At 36.9% G+C, this 15750-nt stretch overlaps 1 protein-coding gene and 1 pseudogene across 1 annotated transcript in view; one reads left to right on the top strand and one right to left on the bottom strand.

The window, feature by feature from the left end:
- Nucleotides 1–15750, top strand: part of PKP2 (plakophilin 2) — a 90568-nt gene that overhangs the window by 61365 nt on the left and 13453 nt on the right. The window contains exons 7-9 of the mRNA XM_007452197.1: nt 9310–9427; nt 10290–10454; nt 11605–11778. Of these exons, the coding sequence (XP_007452259.1) occupies nt 9310–9427; nt 10290–10454; nt 11605–11778 (457 nt within the window). The remainder of the gene's footprint in view (nt 1–9309; nt 9428–10289; nt 10455–11604; nt 11779–15750) is intronic.
- Nucleotides 3534–4044, bottom strand: LOC103085406 (very-long-chain (3R)-3-hydroxyacyl-[acyl-carrier protein] dehydratase 1 pseudogene; annotated as a pseudogene).

Genomic DNA, 15750 nt, shown 5'->3' with positions numbered 1-15750 from the left:
ACTCTTTCCTATATGTGTCATAGTGTAGTAAATGTATTTTAATGAATGTGTAATATAGTTATTTGTACTAAAATTTATGATGTCTTAAAAGAAACTTCCATTGTCACTTATGATAAATCTAGCTAAGGTGGGGAGTGGTCAGAGGAAGCAAACTACATTTAGAAAGAAAAGCTATAATTATCAGCCTTAATCCTGTTGAGCCTCTGGGTTAAGGGCAAGATTTTCGGTAATATCAATACCAGCTACTTTCTGGAAAAATAATATCTCCCTGTAAATTTTTAATATATTCAATTATATCTATCTACTCCTGCACAATAAAACATGTCATTGTGTTCCTGAATTTCATTTTTTATGTATATCTGGATATCAAACTTCAGAACTTTGCTGAATCTGAATTTCCTTAATTATGCTTTTCATTCTATTTACCTTTGCTCAGTTATCCCTTATTCTAAATACTCCTAACAGAGAAGGATTTATCTGGTCTATGTCTGTGCATAATCCTATTTAGTTATTTAAATAATTAAGAATTAGATAATTAAATGAGAGTCTAATTTCCCTTATTATCAAATAAGTATTTTCCTTTTTTGTAAGACTATAGATTTAAAAGCAGGCCAGAACTTTTTTTTTTTAACGTTTTTATTGGTGTTTTACAATGGTGTGTTTCTGCTTCATAACAAAGTGAATCAGTTATACATATGTTCCCATATCTCTTCCCTCTTGTGTCTCCCTCCCTCCCACCCTTCCTAGCTAGGTCACAAACCACCTAGCTGATCTCCCTGTGCTATGAGGCTGCTTCCCACTAGCTATCTATTTTATGTTTGGTAGTGTATATATTTTTTAAAACCATAATCTAAATATGTGGTTATTCACTTCTAGAAAATAGTTTAACATAAACTAGAAGAATGTTAGCTGAGACAGTGTAAACAACACAGAAACCTGATAGAAGTATCCAGATAGTTCAGTCTGGAGAATGACTTTTCCAGAAATAAAAAGTTGAATTATCAACTTCATCCTCAGTTATTTGGTTAATTATTGAAACTCTTAACATTTGATGTATAAACATAACCAATATGAAGTCCATAAATAATGGGATTGGCAGTATTTCTAGTCATATTACTCTGTTGGTCATAATCACATTTTATACATTGAATATTTTAGATATACAAACAAACGTGGCTTAATGAGTTAAATTATTGTGTAAGTTTCTCTTTAAGTAATTTTAAAAGGTATAAGTGATTTTTAAAAACAACTGTTTTATAAACTAAGCCTCAGGGGTTTTAGGTCATTTTTAAATCTCTCAACGATAATTAACTTGTTAAAGCAGACACATCAAACAAACGAAGCAAACATGGCCATGATTACCTGGTCACCCCTGTCTGGTCTCCCTGAGTCCAATGTTTTAAAGAATATTTGTCTCATTAGAAATGTTAAGCAGCCTCCTTGCAAAGGTCCCCACTCTTCAGAGTAAATTTTCCACCATCTTATTCGTGTCCTTAGCAGGTGGGCCCAGATTAAAAGTTGTACTTCACAGAAATTATATGACATTTCAGTTTGCCAAGGAAATTCTTCATTCTTACCAACCAGTTCATAAATATCATTTGTCTACTTTGGGTCCAGGCCCCCTGGGATAATTGTTAAAAGAAAACACATGAATAGGGATAATATGGAAGAAGAAGAATCAGCGAAGGAAACAGAAGAATAATTTTTATTATATCAAGAGGACTGTATTTGCTTGTTTTTCTGCATCAGTTAGTTTATGAGATGAGTCTTGAACAGAAAACAAAATTCCCAAGAATGTCTTTATCAGAGATTTTTTTTTTTTGACTGTATCAGTATGGGTTTATTGAATTGTTTCTTCAAGATTAGATTCAAGTCAAACTTTTTAGTAAGAAAAGTTGGGGGTGATGCTGTGTACTTCTGTTGGGTGTCATGGTATCCTTTTGGCCTATTATCCATGATGTCAAGCTTGGTCACTTGGTCAAGGGTGATCTGGCAGTTCTCTCCACAAAGGTCCTGTCTCCCTCTGCAACAGATAATATCTGCAGCGCTAGGCTGAAACCAAGTGTGTATTTTTGTCAGAGATTTTTTTTAAAGCATCCTCATGTTTAAAAATTCTGTGTGGGGCTTCCCTGGTGGCACAGTGGTTGAGAGTCCGCCTGCCGATGCAGGGGACACGGGTTCTTGCCCCGGTCTGGGAGGATCCCACATGCCGCGGAGTGGCTGGGCCTGTGAGCCATGGCCGCTGAGCCTGTGCATCCAGAGCCTGTGCTCCACAACGGGAGGTGCCACAAGAGTGAGAGGCCAGCGTACTGGGGGGGAAAAAAAATTCTGTGTGTATCTTAAATTGAAGGTAGTGTCTTATTAACTGTATCTTATGACACTCGAAGTCATTTTCCAAAAACATTAATACTGTCATAGAACTACTATTAAATTTTAAAAAATTCTTCATCAAAAAAAAGTGAGTTGATATATTTGGATAAAGCCACTGATGACTTTATTGCTATCCTGTGGTTAAAGTTTATGCCGTCATGAACCTTGAGGGTATTACACTAGGTGAAATAAGTCAGATGGAGAAAGACAAATACTGTATGATTTCACTCATATGTAGAAAATGATTTCACTCCTATAAAAAATAGTCAAAAAATCAAAATAAGTAAACAAACCAAACCTAGCAAAAATAAACACATAGATACAAAGAACAGAGTAGTGCTTACAAGAGGGTAAGGGGGCAGGGGAGGGTTAAATGGATAAAGGAGATCAACTGTATGGTGAAGGATGAAAACAATTCTTGGTGGTGAGCATGCTGTAGTGTATACAGAAGTAGAAAATATCAGGCTGTACACATGAAACTTGTATAATATTATAAACCAATGTTACCGCAATAAAAAATAAATTTTAAAAAACATATGCCTATCTTGGAGGTACAGGCTGTCTGAGCACCATATTATTCTATTCTAGATCTTAAGCATCTTCATCTGTCCTACTCTAGCATCCCAAACTTCTCCTTTAGGTGTTAAGAATGTCTACTCAAGTTCCAGTGGCTCCTGGGCATATTTTTAAAATTAGTTTGTTGTTATAATTCATTTAAAATGGAATTTGACATTCTACCTTGAACAGCCTGCTAAGTCAAGGGGAAATGACTCTTGCTGACCAACCAGATGATTTTTGGCTGAACTGACTCTTTTTTTTTTTTTCCATGAAGCTGTTTATTCTTGTTATTAAAAGTTGGACTCAGGTAATCCTGGTTATTCTGGAAAAAGCACCTTGTTGTAGGGATCATTTAATCATCCTTTTCGACAATCACCTCTCTGTGAAGCACCTTTCTTCTCTGACGTAACGCATGAAAGTAGAGTTGTGGAAACAATGGTATATACTAGGCCATGGTTATAAGAAGAAAATAATAGTAGTCAAAAGAGACATTGTATTTATTGGGAAGTCTTATTGAGAACGTTCCTGTTTTCTTCACATATGGTAAGGCAGCGTATATTGTAAGAAGTTCAGCAACTCCAACAGGATATAAGATGATAAAAAAATTATATTGGTTTTACACTGTGAGTAACGTGCCACACCATAAAGATTCTTGAACTCACTTGGACCCCAGCCACAAGCACAGAAGTAGGTACAATTCCAATTAAACAGTGGACTACCTCAAGCAAGGCAGATGTCTGGAAAAATTTAAGTGTTTTCTGAATACTTTTATATAAACCTTTGTGTGTTCCTTTTTCCATACAAAAACGTACCATGGCAATAGCCAGTACCAGCCACCCCGCGGTCATAGCGATGTTGTAGAAGGTGAGCCAGGCGGTGGCCAGCAAGCCCCGGCGCCTCCTCTTGCCCACGGCCTCCCTCCCTCTCCTCGCCGGCCTCCCTCTCCTCGCCGGCCTCCGAGGCGCCACCGTTGGTGCAGTCCTCCTCGCTGGACGCCATGGTGGCCGCGCAGCCGGGGGACGTGAACGAGAGGGGCAGAGGAGCTGGAAGGGGCCCAGCCGAGCGCGCCGCTGAAGCGCCGCCGCCTGCTGCCGCCGCTTCCGTCAAACACCTCATGTGCTGCGCACAGGGGGCTCTGAACTCACTCTTCAGAACACTTGGAAGACCTGAAAATGTAGGAAAGCAGAACGAAAGGATTTTTAAGGATAGATTTTCTCTTCCTACACCTTCTAGTTTCTTGATGTGTAATAGATGCTAACACATCTTTATTAAGTTGATGTTCCTTGTCCTGGAAGGAACAAGACGTGTAAGTTGTACAGCTTTGTTCTATTCCCAATGTTGCTTCCTTTTGCAGAATAAACAGCTGACTTTGGCTGATGTTTGCGGATACCTGCAGGATCTGATGTTGACTCAGAATAACAGACAAACCCTTCTTTTGACATAGAGTTTTTGTTCCTCTGCCAGTTCAAATGAGGCTCCCCTTTTGTTCTGTGCAACCACAAACTGCCTCTGCTGTTTTCTCTAGGTTAATCACAGACAAGGCCCAACTGTTTGATATGTATCAGCTGAGAGTTAAACAAAAACCCAGACCTAAATCTCAAATAACCAGAGGAAGAAGGATGCCTCCTTATCAGCCAGTGTCTTATCAAGTACCTATTGGGTCTTTGAATGGACTTGGACCAAGCACTTAATTGACTGGTACCACTTGGGATATAATTTATAACACATGGTATTAGGAAGCCTATAATTATTGATGAAAATGAAGATACAGCCACAATTTTTTAAAAACCACTGTGGTGCTCACTATCTCAGTATGCTGGTTAGACCTTTAAGACAGGTCACATTAATACACATGTAAATTGTATGTTAGTAGGAAACCACCTATTATCAGTAGAAATAGCCCCATTTTTTAATAAAAATCTCTGTATCTTAGAATTACTTGTTGGTGAAATGTCTTGAAAAGATTCACTCCTGCCTTATTATTGCCTGCCATTCTCATGCCTTGGTAACTAACTATAGCCTTTTACTTTAAACATTTCATATTAGCTCATCATTTCACCAGGCCAGTTGTCCATACCCCAAGTTTGGACATTCTGTGTTATAACAAACTTCCTTCCAGTGCTGGCAGACTAGCTGTATTTGACAACATGCCTGCACGTAGCCCCACACAGATAACTTTTTATGGAAGAGGCATTAAAAATCCCATTAGAAGCAGGTAATTCTGACTTTAAACAACAGTCATAGGTCAGGGTTCTGTATGAGATTCTAGCACACCCTAATTTAAGGAATTTTGTAAAAACAATATTTGCAAGGTATCTATAATAATGTCTAGCACACACTAAATTGCAGTTATTCTTATCATTTGACACTGTTCACTGTTTGGTTTGCCATACAAATTTAGTCACACTGTCCTTAATCTTAACAAAGACAATTCTTTATTTTAATTCTAGCAAGTTCCAGGGTGTTTGGTTTTCTTTTCTCCTTTTCATTGTGACACTCAGGAATGTGTGAGATAAATGGTCCTGGAGAAAGTCAGGAATCACTGATTTGCTTTCAGATAAATCACCTGAAGCCTCCTAAATATGTGAAGTTTTGTTCAGAGACATACAGAGGTTCAGATTCTATTTTTTCTCACCCTTTATAAGTCATATTAGCAGAAAAATTATTCTTAATATCAAACACAAGCCACAGTTCGTGCTGGTATCCTCCCACTCAGGCCCAGTGAAGGTGAAGAGCTCTGAAACAGTCCTGCTTTTATGTTTAGAGTAGTTCACATCCTTCTCTACCCACCTCCTCCTGAGGCCCCAACCCCAAAACCCTAGTCCCAAGGACCTGGTATTTAAATTTCAGTATACAACAGTGTGCAGTTCTAATTTCCTAAAAGGTACTCACATATTTACTCAGACTTCTGCTAGATTATACCAGGGGAAATAGACTCATTTAATCAAATTCAAACCATAGACACTGAATTAAACATTTCCAATATGTTCATTGGTAACTCTGATAATCAACTTTTATTGAGTAACTACTGTGGTTTTTATGCTCTTTCTTTTTTACTTTTCAACAAGATAATTGTTTTGATATATTTCATGTATAGTTTTGAGATAGTTTTCCAGATTAAACCTCTATTGGGCTGCATATAGGAAACAGTGATAGATAAATGTTTCTCGGGACTCAGGAGATACAGTGTAAAAGGATCAATTCTGCCTAAGATTGGCCATGTTAATTCTCTGATTCCAAAAATCTTATGTATTAACTGTTAAAAAATACTTTAAGATGAATATATCATTTTCTAATAATTTCTGATTGTTTTCAGAGTGATACAATAACAAATTCCTTTCTGACTAGTGACCTCTATTCATGGATGTATTGCTATAAAATAATCCACCCTTATCATTCATATTTCTGGGTAGTTGAGTAAGGTAGGAACTATTTTTGATATGCAAGAGCAAATACTGAAGCAGTGGGGTTCCGTGCACTTTCTGTCAGCAAAGGTATCAACTGTCAGGAACCACTGATAAGTCCCATTTCAAGCCAGTAGAGTCTGGATAATACCAGACTACAAGACAACAGTTAGTGTGTGTGAACTGGCAGTACTGCCAAATTGAATTACCATTCTCACCCAAAATAAACAGACTTGAAGTTAAACAAAGCTGAGTCATCCATCTGCAAGGTATGTAGTGGGCTTAGCTAGGGAGAGAGACCTTTTGATTTGTCAAAGCAATTTTAAAACTACTGCCATTTCTCAAAGCCAGATGTTGAAAAGGTCAAAGGGAGCTTTAAAATATGATAACGCTGTCTTGGAGTTGGGGGACATATGGTACTTGCTAAACAAATGGCAGACTGAATGAATGTTAGGTAAGGTTTGCTCTACTCTGGAGCCACCCTTAGCACAGAATAAAGAACAGCTCTCCTATCCTGACTTCACCAGTAATTTAATCTCACCAGGAAAAGCAACTTAAACTCTTTGGTCCTCAGTTTCTCCATGTGTAAAATAAGGAGACTGTAAAAGATGCTTTTTCAGTTTTGTCAAGCTTCTTAAGATCCCATGACCTTAAAGGGCTCAGAAAGTAGATAGAGGATCTTGGTTCAAATAATCATTTCTTGAAAAAAAAAAAACTATAGGAAAAATGGTTTTATTTACAGCTTATGAGCCCATTCATTATCTTTTTTTTTTAATAGACTGTTAAAGTCTTTCAGGTACAGTGAAAAATAGGACGTGAATAATTACATTAGAAACCTCAAATGAGAACCAAAGTCACAGAAGGGATTTTGTTAAAATCAAAAACTCATTGTATCAATTCAGCAACCACTAAATTATTAGCATATCCTTAGTTTTAGGTGTATTTGTCTTATCTCCTCAACTATTAGGGTGGATTATGAAATGGCATTTTCATGGGTTAAAAACAGTCGAGTATTATAGATGTGATCTCCCTGGGAGCAGGGTGCAATGCTGGATACTCCTCCCTTGTTCCCTGCAGTTCTTGATATAATGCTGGGCACATTTGTTCTTTGACAAAATGTATTGAAAACAGTATTTGGGAACAGAAACTTTTTTAAATCACTTAGTGTAATATTTTAAAGAAGAAGAAAATGCTACCCAAAAATTTCTTAGAATTGTAGTTCTTTCAATGTTCAGAATCACGCTGAGACATACACAAAAAAAGTATGCTTTGTGAGCCACAGAACTTCAGTTGAAAATTTTCACTTTTTAGCATGCTAATTATATATCTAAGTTAAATATCCTGTTTAATGGCCATTTATAAATTCAAACACTACCACTGGTCAGTTTTGTAAAATAGAATAAAAGGATATTATCTGCAGTGTAAGTACAGCACACTGTCAAATTCTTTTCCTTAAGGTGCATAGTAAATGTACAGATAGTCATAGGCAACTGTTTTGTAATGTATTACATTTCTAATCTGTTATTCCTAACCTATTATAAATGTTTGCAGAGACAGAAGAATTGAATTTTTCTAATCTGTAAAATGATGCCAACTTCAACAAGTAGGCATTCTAAATAAAATTTTTAAAAAGGAGCAAACTAAAAAAAAAAAAAGAATATGCTTTGAATGTTCTACCTACCAGTGAAAGGAACTGGTCTGATAAAATTTATAGGAATAGTTCTTAGCAAGTGAAATTAACAAAAGGGAATAAGGGTGGTTCTCAAAATTCTAAAAACCTGAATGCATTGTTCTTTTGCCATTCTTGTTGATGGAGCTGTTAACATTTTTGGAAAACAAAATTTTGTAAATAGTTAATGCCGACAAGAAGAACTTAATGCAAAGGAACATAGTAACAGTAATACCAGAATATAAACATGATGTGAATCTGAAACATAATCTCTAAATGTATTACTTTGCTGTGTTTGATAAGCTTCAGTCTCTATAAGGAAGCAACTTGCACTTGTAGATTTAATCACTGTTTATAGAAAGGTGTCATGGCTTAGCCAAATTAGAAATAGAGAGCTTCCCTGGTGGTGCAATGGTTAGGAATCTTCCTGCCAATGCAGGGGACACGGGTTCAATCCCTGGTCCAGGAAGATCCCACATGCTGCGGAGCAGCTAGGCCCATGGAGCAGGTAGGCTCACGCACCGCAACTACTGAAGCCCATGCTCCACTACAAGAGAAGCCACCACAGTGAGAAGCCCTCACACCACAGCGAAGACCCAATGCAGCCAAAAATAAAATAAATAAATAGATAAATTTATTTTTTTAAAAAATAGACTAATTGCAAAGATGTTTATAGGTCATGCTTTTAACTTAGGTCTTACACAGTGTAAAACTGCATTTTTCGTTATATCACTCTGCCATTTTAATTATAGAATTATCACATTTTAAATCATTTGGTTTAATATTTGTCAATAACAGTTTATGCTGAAACCTACAAAACCTCCAAATAATATAGTCAAACACCCTGTATTTACAAATGAGGAAACTGAAGCCCAGAGAATTTAAGTAGCTTTAAGTTACTTAGAATTAAGGCATGGCACAAGTTGGGACTTGGACATATATATTGCTATGGCTAATGTGCCATTTGGTCTCCTTTTAACTGCAAAATGTTTTCCTCATATATTTATATACCCTCTCCAAAATGGTGTAAAGATTAAATAAATAATGCTCTGACCTTGGTGCTTGGAATGAAGTAGACAGAAGACTTTTATTGACATAATAATGTGTTATGAATATATTTACAAGTTGTGTCTAGATTTGATGACCATAGACAGTTGATGATTTATTGATCCCAGGACAAGTCTGTCATACTTTGACAAATTTGCCAGTTTTCCGAACTCTTGGAAGAAACTTTGAAACAAAAACCTATTAGATACACTGCCTGTCTTATGATTGATCATTTATTTGTTTGTTTGTTTTTCCTGATAGAAACATGAGTTCAGCTGGCCCTGAAGGGAGGAAAGTGATGAGAAGGTGTGATGGACTGATTGACTCACTGGTCCATTATGTCAGAGGAACCATTGCAGATTACCAGCCAGATGACAAGGTGATACAAGAATTAGATGTCTCTCATATTGAATTACTTATTTTGTCTTAGTAAGACTCTTCAGAGTATTCTTGAAGTAGCTGTTTGGGTTTGGCTTTATTTATTAACTGATTTGCTGAGCTTAAGATTTCCCATACATGCTCATAAATATTAATATCTATCTAGCCTCATTTTTTTTCCTACTTTCAGACCCAAATTTCTAACTGTTTAACAATTGTGGATATTTGAAAGGAGCCCAAATGCTACATATTCAGCAATGAAATTCATCTCTTCCCTCATCTCCGAACTTACTCCTTTGTATAAGCCTTCTTAATAATTATTACCATCTACCAAATGAAAATAGAAACCTGAGTAATGTTGGACTTCCTCTCTTCCCTCACATCCCACATCCACTGGACAACAGATCTTGTGCATTTTACTTCTGAAATGCTCTTTAGTTTAACCAGTCCTCTTTAATGCTACTACTGCTGTCATAGTTTGTTCATCTTTTATACTGATTATTGTAGTTGACTGGTCTCTATAAGCAATATCTCCTCCTATTTTCCAAGTCCACGTGGCTACTAAACAATGTACCTAAAATCTAAAATCATTCTGAACACTCTTTAAAAGTAAACTAGAACTGCTCCTCAATGTTTTAAAACATTCAGCCTCTACTTCTTAGCATTGTGCTCGTGACCATTTATGATTTAGCCCTAGCCTTTCTAGCTGTACTCATTTCACTCCCCCAGCCACCCTGCAGTCCAAGCGCACCCTGTTGCATCATTAACCTTGTAAGATCTAAAGTCTAAGAGGTCCTGTGGTATAACACTTGCAAACGGATATCTATATGTATATGATCAATATTCATGTCCTATTTTCTCAGGCCACAGAGAACTGTGTGTGCATTCTTCATAACCTCTCCTACCAGCTGGAGGCAGAGCTCCCAGAGAAATATTCCCAGAGTATCTATATTCAAAGCCGGAATATCCAGGCTGACAACAACAAAAGTATTGGGTGTTTTGGCAGTAGAAGCAGGAAAGTAAAAGAGGTATGTTGGGGGAGGCCTTTGAAAGTATAAGTGTGTGTGTGTGTGTGTGTGTGTTTGTGTGTGTTTCTGAGTACTTAGTATATGTCAGGCTCTATTTTAAGTTTTTTTAATCCTTATATCTACCCTATGAGGTATGTATTATTAATACCCTCATTTACTGATGAGGACACAGAGGGTACAGAAAGGTTAATTCAGAATAATTCAAATTAGTGGAGGAGATGGAATTGAATCCCAGGTAATCTGGCCCCAGATTTACACTATTAGCCATCAAACCATACTGCTCTATGCCCTGCAGGTTAGGAAGTAAGCTTAATGCCACATGGCCAGTGGCATAGCATTGTTTTAACATTAAAAGCAGCCCTGGGCTTCCCTGGCAGTGCAGTGGTTGAGAGTCCACCTGCCGATGCAGGGGACACGGGTTCGTGCCCCAGTCCGGGAAGATCCCACATGCCACGGAGTTGCTAGGCCCATGAGCCATGGCTGCTGAGCCTGCACATCCGGAGCCTGTGCTCTGCAATGGGAGAGGCCACAACAGTGAGAGGCCCGCGTAACACACACACACAAAAAAAGCAGCCCTGACATTCAGCTTTAAACATTCTAAAAACAAACTTGTACATCCGAAAAGCAAACCCCATACATAGGAAGGACTGCTGTCCAGACTGGCATTTCATGAAATAGAAGGAATGTGATCTCTCCTACTCCTCAGAGTATCACGGTATATGTGAACTTGGAGGACATCTGGTAAATTTAGAATCCTGATGCTATCCTGGACAACTTCACAAGACTCTGAGGGAAGAGGACTGCTTTTCTTATCTTCAGAGTGGATGTGACTAATTTAGCTTTTAGCTTAACAGCAGCCTGAAAACTGTTCTAGAACAGTCAATGCTTGATTCTCTGCATTCTCTCTCGCTGTGAAATGTAAAGTTGTGAGTATGGGGTATTGTGAGGGAGAAATAGTCATCATGGGCTAAAAGTTAAATGATTGTGAATCATACATATTTGCTTTTTCATTTTTATTTTAAGGGCTTCTTGTTATGCTAATTATTAGTCTCCCTAGGCAAGATAGTACTTCTGGTCTCTTGGTTTGGGTGTGGAATTATAGAAATGACTTGAAGTCATTAATTTTGGATTTCATCGTGTGTGTGGTTAGCAATACCAGGACATGCCAATGCCAGAGGAAAAGAGCAACCCCAAGGGCGTGGAGTGGCTGTGGCACTCCATCGTGATACGGATGTATTTGTCCTTGATCGCCAAGAGTGTCCGAAACTACACTCAAGAAGCATCTTTGGGAGCTCTCCAGAATCTCACGGCAGGAAGTGGACCAGTGAGTATCATGCTTACTTTTTAAAATAATGGCATTGTAGACACACCTACATTAAGTTCAGAAATAACAGTGAAGTAAGAACATAAGTTTTCTCGCTTCAATCAAGACAGTTCTCAAGAATTGCTAGAGAGAGTTCGGCTTTGCAGGACTTTCAGCCTCAGCTTCTGCAAACCCAGGTCAGACTGCGAGTGAAAGACTCATTGGTATTTATGAGTATCAGTCAGAACTCTTTCTGTTACAAGTCTCAGAATCCTACCTGAACTGGCTTAGGCAAAAGAGAGGAATTTCTTGACTCATATAAGTGAAGAGTCCAGGGTGGGTTTTCCTTCTGTCATGGTGGGACATAGGTGCCCAGCAATTGTATTTGTGATTCTCTATCTCTGGACTCTGTTTTCCTCTGTTGGTTTCATTCTCATAGGCTAGCCTCATATTACAACAGAGATAGCCACCAGCGATTTCAGGCTTACCTCTTATCCAGCTCAGTGTCTCCACAGGAAAAGAAACCACTACTATTTTCCCAATAGCTCTGTTAAGAACTGGGGGAATGAGTCTCACTTGCCCATTTCCAAACCAATACCTGTGGCCAGGAGCCTGTGATGTTCTAATTGGCCAAGTCTGGGTTATGTGCTCACATGTGAATTTCAGGGGCAGGGGTTTCAGTGAGCGAGGGTCACTACCACTTGTACCACATGGAGTGGCTCCCTAATGGAAAGTCAGAGTGTTGTTACCAAAAGGAAGGATGAACGCTAGAAGGCAGAGACAACACATGTCCACTGCAGTTGGAAAGGCTATCTGTGCTTTTGTGTCCCAGAAAGTCAACTATAAAATAAAAAGTTACTTCTCTTTCCAAATGCACTTTATACCAGCAAAATCAAAATATTAAAAAGAGTAAAAACTTACAAGGTCCTGTGATAAACCATAATGGAAAAAAATATGAAAAAGAATGTATATATATGTATAACTGAATCACTTTGCTGTACAGAAATTAATATAACATTGTAAATCAACTATACTCCAATAAAATAAATTTTTTTTAATTACTTTAGAAAAGAGTAAAAAGTTGTTCCTTTCCCCATGTATTTTACAGCTTGCAACATAATAAAGGATTCTATAAATATTTAATTATTTGAACTAAGCTTGTATTCTTTGCCTTGATCATAAAATTATTAAACTCTCTCCAAGTAGTTCACTCTATGGCCAGTCTAATTATCCATCATCATAGAGGAAAGCACTCTTGTTGATAACAAAAATATTATTTTTTCTTTACTTGAGAAACCATGTTCATTCTTTAATGAACCATGTTCATTCTTTGCTCAGTTTTGAATAAAATTGTGAAATACTAAAACCAGTGTTTCTCTAATTTTAGCACCGTGGTTAAGAATACAACCCAATTTTAATCTCTTTGAAATTCTTCAGAATGTACTTGTTCACAAAGAGAAAGAAATGGGGAGTGACCAGGGAGCCCTGACAGACAGAAAGACATAATTTACTGTCTTATCTTCCCATTTCCCCATGCTTGGTTTCCCAAAACCATTTCTTTCATTTTCCCAAACTACAGAAGCCCTCTTATTAACTGACTACCAGCCAACTTAATAGAAAAGGTGAGAAATTAAATTGCTCTATCTGTATGTATTTAAGCTCACTATGCTCTGAGGATGGTTCAATATTAGCTAACCCTTTAAGCTTGGATTTTAGCCTCTTCCACTCCAAAATCTTTCATGGAATCCAAACTATCCAGAGGTGTTGCCATGTTTCTGTCAATACAGGAGTATTTACCACCCAACATACAAGAATATGCCATTCTGAATATGTAGTTTATTCAGACTACATAATTCCTTTATTCATTTATCAAACAAACAGTATTTGAGCACCTTCTACATAAAAGGCACTAGCCTAGTGCTAAGTGTATAGTGGTGAATAAGACAAAATCCCTGTGTTTGGTAATAATCTAGCTGGGAAAAAGAAATAAACAAACAGAAATCTAAGAGTTCCAAGTCCAAAAGGAATCCAAGCAATTGATTTTAAATCATACCTAACCTTAGACCAGTCCAGTCCCCTGAAAGGAGACCTACACTAAACTGGTATTAATCCATACTCAAGGCTATTAGAGTTGAACTTGACTAGAGATTTATAGGAGAAAATCATTAGCAGCATGGGACAATGATATGAGGACCCTTTGTTCTTTTAAGTTACAAGATGCTTTTTATTAAAATTTTGACTTACATGTATATTTTTTCTAATTATTACTTTCCCTAATTTTGCTATGTTTAGATGGTGTGATAAAAAAATGCTTGGCTTTGTAATTTCTAAAAGGAATCACTGAATAGAAAAACATGAAAAGCAGACCATTAAACATAGTTCCAAAAAATACCCAGTCCATTCACCTGTGTTCATAACTGAGACAGCACTGAGCATTGACGGCCATGGGCCTTAGACGGCAAAGAACCTGAACTGGACTGAATAGCTTCTAAAAGATAAATTCTATAATTTTAGTATAAAATTATGGCAGTAATTTCTTGCTGGTAAGAATACCTTAATGTGAACTTTATTAGTTCAGGTATAATGGTCATTATTTTTTAAATGATACAAAAAAAACAAAAAATAATAAATAAGGAAAGGGGATGGGTTGATAAAATTTACCCATTTAGCAAATTCTCTAAGGATAGTGTAAAGTATAAAGTACAGTATAAATAACTCCTGGGGGTGTAATGTACAGCATGGTGACTCTAGTTAACAATATTGTATTGTATATTTGAAAGTTGCTAAAATAGTGGATCTTAAAAGGTCTTATCACAAGAAGGAAAAAAATTTGTGACTATGTGTGGTGATGGATGTTATCTAAACTTATTGTGATAATTATTTTACAGTATATCAACTCATTATGTTGTATACACATGTAAAATTAAACATTCATTGTACAAGTTAAAAATCATGAAATAAACAGTTTTCAAGTTTCTAAAACACTTTAAAGACACTTAATTTGATGTCCAATGAAAAAAAACAAAATGTATTCCCTGTCTCACACCTTACACACAAATCAGCTCCAACAGCAATGAGATTTAAATGTGGGAGGTAAAACAATAAAACTTCTAAATGATAACATAGAATATCTTCGTGACCTGGAATAGGGTAAGATTTCTTAACAGTAGACATAAAAAGCACATAAAGTCAATATTTTATAAATTGACTACATTAAAATTAATAACAAGCTATCAAAAGACAGTAAAAAGGCAAAGCACAGAGGAGGAAAATATTTTTGTAACATATATAAGTAACAAAGGTTGGTATCTAGGAAATAAAAGAAAACTCATCGATTTAACAATAAAAAGATAGACAACTCAATAGAAAAATGGGCAAGAGATTTGAACAGGCACTTCACAAAACATAATGTATAATTGCCATTAAACATTTGAAAAGGTGCTCAACCTCAGGGCAATATGAACTAGAAGTGCTGTTTGTAAATAACTGACTAACAATCATTCTCACAAATTCCCTAAAGCTGGAATATGAAATCTCTATTTGGTAAATCTGATTGTTTATTTTCCATAATGAGCAAATTCTAAAGACCATTCCACATCAGCCTCTCCCATTTCCCTCAATGAATCAGAATTCTGTGATCATTTTTATATACTAGGCCTTGAGATGACAAAGAAAACGCTATGAGAGAGATAGAGCTGGACGGCATTGACTCAGAAGAGCAGAGCTTTTGCATATGAGGAAAGATAATTACTTAGATGGGCCATTGGGAAGAGAGAGGGATGCTAAATCTACCTCCATGTCCAAGGAGGAGTTGTACAGAATGGCTGCAGGTGAAGGATTCTTCCCAGAGGAAAGAAAAGAGTCTAATGGAATGTTCTGCAAATTAGTGAAAGACAAAGTGTAACTTTGGAACAAACATTGCAAAATAGTGGTTATTAAACTTCTTTGAGTCATGGACACTTTGAGTATCTAATAAAAGTTATGGACTCTTTT

This window comes from Lipotes vexillifer, unplaced genomic scaffold, assembly GCF_000442215.2.
Source record: "Lipotes vexillifer unplaced genomic scaffold, Lipotes_vexillifer_v1.1 scaffold1, whole genome shotgun sequence".
Lineage (NCBI taxonomy): Eukaryota > Metazoa > Chordata > Mammalia > Artiodactyla > Lipotidae > Lipotes > Lipotes vexillifer.
This window is presented reverse-complemented; position numbering and strand designations above follow the sequence as displayed.